At 29.2% G+C, this 6744-nt stretch overlaps 1 protein-coding gene across 2 annotated transcripts in view; it reads left to right on the top strand.

Annotated features, from left to right (window-relative positions):
- The window catches only part of LOC143048153 (synapsin-like), a 104569-nt gene that overhangs the window by 36650 nt on the left and 61175 nt on the right, over positions 1 to 6744 (top strand). For both annotated transcript variants that reach the window (XM_076221666.1, XM_076221657.1), the window contains exons 5-7: positions 1203 to 1294; positions 2511 to 2661; positions 6402 to 6491. In XM_076221666.1, the coding sequence (XP_076077781.1) occupies positions 1203 to 1294; positions 2511 to 2661; positions 6402 to 6491 (333 nt within the window). The remainder of the gene's footprint in view (positions 1 to 1202; positions 1295 to 2510; positions 2662 to 6401; positions 6492 to 6744) is intronic.

A 6744-nucleotide genomic window follows, 5' to 3' on the forward strand; every position in this document is an offset into this window, starting at 1 on the left:
GCATTAATATACCTAGTCAGCCTTAAGTTAGATCTGTTTGATATCCAACTGTTAAGAACCTGTCTGAATTAGATACCTTGGCACCATAGATTTGACTGTTACAAATCAAACTATAGACTTGGCTGTAATTAACCCATACTTTGACAAGGTTGTTATCGATCCTGACATAACTTCATGGTTTATGTCCTAGGCTAGTATTGACCAGTCAGTAGGGATAGCACTTCAAGTTAATTGATATAAGTTTATTGCATTAAACATGGGTGTACATGATAATAAAAAAAGAAGATTTGTGGTAAATCATTGTGATAAAGTGACACAAAAGATACCTTTAAAGTTATAAATATAAATCAAAAACTGTTTCAATTATCAATGATTAATTTTAGTGCTGTAATATTGATTTTGGACCATGCCTAAAACTTCTCGTTGCTTACTAACTATTCTTTCTTAATCATTTCTTTGTATATTGTCATTCTAAACAGGGCATTTGTCTCTCATGGTCCTACACAGCTAAGTGTTTACTGTGTCGTCTTTTGGTTGTTGTAAATATTTTGTTAAGATCATTTACCACTCAGTTGTAAAATCTACTTGAAACTTAAAAATAGGCATTGTCATTATATATGAAATTTGTTCACTTTATGCTATATTACAGTTTGACCCTATCCTATGGTTCGCTGAACATGGAAATATCACAGGGTGAAATCAGTATATTCTCAGATTAATGTTTTTGATTCAGGTAGTTGTTCATGAAGATGTGGTCACTTCAACTTTGTATGCATTGTCTTAAAAAATGTAAAATCATTAAATTTTTTGTCAAATTGCCGGTTTGATCATGAATTCATGGGACACTAAACATGAAAATGTGCTGTTTAAGCATGTCATGGTGGTTTTTTTTTTAATAAAAACTTTCATACTGCAACACATCAAATATCACATTGTCTTTTAGTAGAGTTATTATAAACATTGGTTCCAGTAAGCCATACTCTCTTTTGGTATTTAACTGAGCTAGGTGTGAAATTTTTCTATACATAAGGTACCTATGGTCAAATTGAAATAGCCTATTGTATGCAATAGAATGTGTCATGTCTTTTGGAAAATGAACAAAAAGTTTCAAGGATTCATATTACATTAGACAGTGTTTCAAATACAATATTTTATTAAAGAAATGAATAGTGGGATAATATTTATTTCTCTTTTTTTTTCAGGCAGAATTTAAAGAAATAAATTTAGCTTCGTATTCTGACACTGGTACAATGGTAGATATACAAGTGACACGTAGTGGAACTAAAGTTGTAAGGTAAGGTACTTATTTATGTGTAGTGGAACGGAATTTAAAACAGTCACAGTTGTAAAAACGTCATATAAAAACATATGAAGTTGACAGAACATTTATAGTTAAGTCACTAAACAACCATGTGTATTGGAACTGATCATTTTTAGTTAAGTCACATACAAACCTGTGTAGTTGAACTGCAATGTCTTTGGAGTCAATATTAAGTTCTTGGTTAAACAGCATTCATACACAGGTATTGTAACTAAAGTTTAATAATTAAGCTACTTTCAGTTTACAATCAACACTCTAGATACCAAACATGAAGTGTGCACAAAAATCGTAAATTGTTGGAAGACATTAGGAAACCTCTTCTACCACCGATGTGGCAATCACCAATCAATTGATTGTCCACTGATGAAGTTCCAGACTTCAGATTATTAAGTACCCTTCAAAATACTTTTTGGAATGTTCCATGTTTATATTTCATTTCTATAGGGAATGATCAAAATTACTCACGCCAGGTCTAATACTTTTTTTTAAGGCAGATTTATAACATAGAAAAGCTTGAATGAGAATATAATGTGTTTATATGCAACTAAAACTTTTGCGTAGATGAGTAAACCAGTTTTTGGTGTCTTTACGTTAATATGTATATCTTTTCTGATCTAAATATGTTTTAATTTGGTTTTTGTCTTATTGATACATTGAACTTATATACAGTCAGTGGACAAAGGAGAGTTCTCACTCAAAAAATCTATCATTTCAACTAATATGGCCATTTTTCGAAAAAAATATTACAAAGTGACTTTTTGAGCGATTTTTATAAAATACATACTGTAAAATGTAGAAATATCTGATTTTTTTTTGTTTATTTGGCCATAGTTAATTTGGTTAGATTACATAACAAACTTTGCCAGAAATATTTTACTTTATTTTCATCTCATCAAAAAATTAAAATAAGCCTGAATAATATCAAGGCCAAATAAACAATGAAGCTTCAAACATTTCTACATCTTATGGTATTTATTTTATATAAATCAGTTGTGTAGTTATTTGGTAATATCTTTTTGAAAAATATTAATTTTAGTTGAAATGATTGGACATTTTTTGAGTCAAAACTCACTTTTGTTCACTGACTGTATATATATATATATATATATATATATATATATATATATATATATATATATATATATATGCAACACATCATCCTATATTTAATTCTGTATTTTATTTTCAGGTCATTTAAACCAGATTTTTTATTAATTCGACAGTATGTACGAGATGCCTCGGAAGACTGGAGAAGTATTTTAATAGGTTTCCAGTATGGTGATATACCCAGTATCAACTCATTACATTCTATATATAACTTCCAAGACCGACCATGGGTGGTAAACATTTACTTATTATGTTTTTATACTGTGACAATGGATCTTTTCATTTGTTGATTGTCCCCTCAAAGCACATAGAAGGGGGCATACAAATATTTGGTATCTGTCTGTCCATCCTTTTTCCCCAGATTTTTATGAAATTTATATGATAGGTTTATATCAGCAATGTCTTGGAGAAATTTGAAAATCAGTTCCAATAAACTTTTTTTATGCCCCTTGAAAATATAGATATGTAAAATTTCATTGTTAACATTGTCAAGCCTAAATTTTTTGTAGGATTGTTATTGAATTTATATCAAAGGTTTAAATCAACAATGTGGTATTGAGTTCCTCAATTGTTTTTAAGGGACTTATGTCCCTTGCATGGAAATGTAAATTATTATAGGAAATTAAAATGTTAATATTCTTAAGGGGAAAATTCTTTAAGGAAACCTATTTCAATAGTTTCTATAAGCAATGTATCAAATATTTTCAAAAATCAGTGCAAATTATTTATTGTTGAAGGAGTTATGCCCCTTTGAAATGTAATTATATAAAAATTGCATTTAAAGCACTCTAACTTCAAATTTCTTGTACTATTGATATGAAATTCACATGAAAGATTATATCATTCTGTACATATATCAGCAATGTCTTGGACATGTGTGAAAATCAAGGTTTAACAAATATGTTTATCATCAGATAAAAGACCTTCATAAAGTTTACTAGTTTTGTCAGTTACCAGTGCCATTAATTCAAAAACTTTTAACTATTGGCCTAGTTAGCATTGATTTGACAGGAACTGAAGGAAATTTATTAGAAATGAATTTCCATGCAAAAGTATTATGAAACTGTATACCCTGTTAACAACAAGGTTCCCAGTCAATGATAGCCATGTGACTTTCACCTTACTCATTTTATGAATATTTAATGGTCTGGGAAAATGATATTTTAAATTTAATAGAATACTTTCAAAACATACAGAATAAACAATTAACTATTGGCCTAGTTAGCATTGATTTGACAGGAACTGAAGGAAATCTAATCATGAATTCTGTAGAAACAAATTACTTAATCAAGAAATCTTTGATTTAAGAAGTAAATGTCATTAAACAATCACTGTTCAAATCAACAAGAAAAAGTTTTTTTCTCATATGGCTCCAGATTGTGACAGAGAAGCTAGAAGAAAAAAAAACATCCTTTGAATTAAATCTTGAAAGCTTGGTTAAAAAGAAAAAAAATATTCTTGCATCACAGTATACTAAAATCGTGAATTCCAGATTTTCACAAAAATAAATAGCTTGGCCACAATTTTAAAAAATGTCCTTCAAATCCTATGGCCCAAGCAATTACAAGAAAGTATTTTTTTTTTTTTTAAATCTTTTCATTAAATTTGATTTCATTGATAAATGTTTGGTACAAAGTTAGTTAAAATCTTTCCAGAAATGACCAGATGACCCTACAATATTTTTGAAAAAATATAATTTTGTTAAAACATCACAAAAAGACAAATACTTAAAGCAATGCGCTATAGCCTTGTTTCTTAAGGAAAGGAATGTCTCATGTGATATCATTGTGGCATCACAGTTTGTAATGTCGATTGGCTGATTGATTGTTTCTTGCTTTACTTCCAGTGAACAACATATTTGACCATATTTAACACCAGAAGAACCCAAACATTTCACAAAATGTTTGGACAGCCCTCCAAAAACAAATTAAGTGGAAGTAGGGCGTATAATTGTATTATAAGTAGTATAGATCAGATTTAACTTTTGCTTTGCTTTACATACCATTGAATTGCCATGTTGCATTTACTTTTTGTATAAGCATTGCAGTTTTCTGTTCTTTTTTCAGCCATTTCTGTGAGTATTTGACTTTTCTTTGGTGCAATGAGTATAGTATTGGATCTTGGATTGCTTTATTATGGCTCATTTATTTGTTACTCACTGGCTTTGGGTATTTGCACATATATTCCTACTATTTCTAAAAGCATAGCTCCCAAGTGATTAAAGATAACCCATTTTGTTGAAATTGTACACCTTTTAAAAAATTACATGGGCAACATTCTCCGAGGTTTTTGTCTGTTATCTGTTTTCCGCTTGAAGAGAAGTTTCTTGTATCAGGCTAAACAGCCTCTGATAAGAATAAGTAATATGAAAATCTTGTAAATTTCATTGGCCTTATCTTGTAATTTGTCTCAAAATTGCAACATTTCCATTGGCTATTTGTTCAGTCAATGAGGATTGAAAAAATCAAAGTTCACGTTTCCCACTTGGCAATAAAGATTTGTGATTTCTTTATTAATACACAAAACTCTCATATTTTAACAGAAACAATTATTTTTTTTTTGTCAATTTTGATTCCATTCTATTAAAAGCGTTCAAAAAGCTTGAAAACGTCTGGTGTAACAGTAGCCTGGGTTTCTGACAGGACACAATATTGTAAGAGGGCCTATTTTCAAACTGAAGATAGCAGAAAAAAATCACCTAAGACAAAAAAAAATTAACTGTAAAAATTATTTCAACCGTAAGAGAAATCACTGGGTTAAAGATTGTTTTAACCGTAAGAGAAATCACTGGGTCAAAGATTGTTTTAACCGTAACAAAAATTATTTTAACTGTAAGAAAAATCACTTGGACAAAAATTATTTTATACTGTAACAAAAATCACTGGGACAAAGATTATTTTAACCATAAGAAAAATCACTGGGACAAAGATTATTTTAACCTTAAGAGAAATCACTGGGTCAAAGATTGTTTTAACCGTAACAAAAATTATTTCAACTGTAAGAAAAATCAATTGGACAAAAATTATTTATACTGTAACAAATATTACTGGGACAAAGATTATTTTAACTGTAAGAAAAATTACTGGGACAAAGATTATTTTAACCTTAACAGGAATCACTGGGTCAAAGATTGTTTTAACTGTAACAAAAAATACTGGGACAAAGATTATTGTAACTGTAAGAGAAATCACTGGGACAAAGATAATTTTTACTGTAAGGGAAATCGACTAAACAACTAGTCAGAATTAGATATCTCTTGATATCAGCTTGATATATTTGATTTCAATAATTTTAATAAATGAGCCTTCCTATAATTATGATACAACTAACAGCTGATTATATGGAAGATGAAATGATGTGTAAAACAATATTGTTTTTATTATTTTTGGAGATTGTGATGAATTGAACATCAATGTTTTCTTAAAAAGAAAATTGATAGTTTAGAAAATTGTCATGTTCTTATGGTTACTGAAACCTAATATCCTTTCAACATTGATTTGTTTTGTACATATGGAGGATATTACATAATAATTGCAAAATGAATTATAAAAAAAATGGATAAAAAAGAAACATCTTTTTATATTCTTTACATTTTTTGTGTCATGGCATTCCAAACTATGCTAGTAAATCTGATCAATATAAGATTAGCATTGTATGTTCCTGTGGCTGTGACAAATTTTGATATACATGTATATATATAAATAAGAAGATTTGGTATGAGAGACAAATCTCCACCATAATCCAAAGGATGTAGAAAAACTATAGGTCACTGTATGGCCTACAACAATAAGCAAAACCAATACCTTTTTTTTGAGAAACGGTCTATCTTAATTATTCTTGTAATTTTGATAGCCTGTTCATTTTGATAAGATTCTTTAAATCTAAAGAAATGTTTTCTTTTCATTTAAATATTATTGAGGTAAAATTAAAGTCTAGAATTCTGTCGTTACTCACTATTTATGATCTTTTTCAGTTAGCACAACTAGTCAAATTACAGAAGAAATTAGGAAAAGAAAACTTCCCATTAATAGAACAAGCATACTATCCTAACCATCGTGAAATGGTAAGAATAATACACAACATATATATATTGTACCAGCTTGACCACAGCTTGCTATTATTTATGTTCATGTTATCAATAGAGTTTGTTAACATTATACTGACCACTTATGTCAGTCACCATACAGAAAGGTTGAAAACTTTCTTTTGGCTATTCAAATTTTGTTCACTTGAATGGTGAGTTAATAACAACAATTAGACAGAGACTCCTTATGAAAAAGACAATACATTAGTGTTACATCCCAGCTCCTTTGTTC

Source organism: Mytilus galloprovincialis, chromosome 1 (assembly GCF_965363235.1).
Source record: "Mytilus galloprovincialis chromosome 1, xbMytGall1.hap1.1, whole genome shotgun sequence".
Classification (NCBI taxonomy): Eukaryota; Metazoa; Mollusca; class Bivalvia; order Mytilida; family Mytilidae; genus Mytilus; species Mytilus galloprovincialis.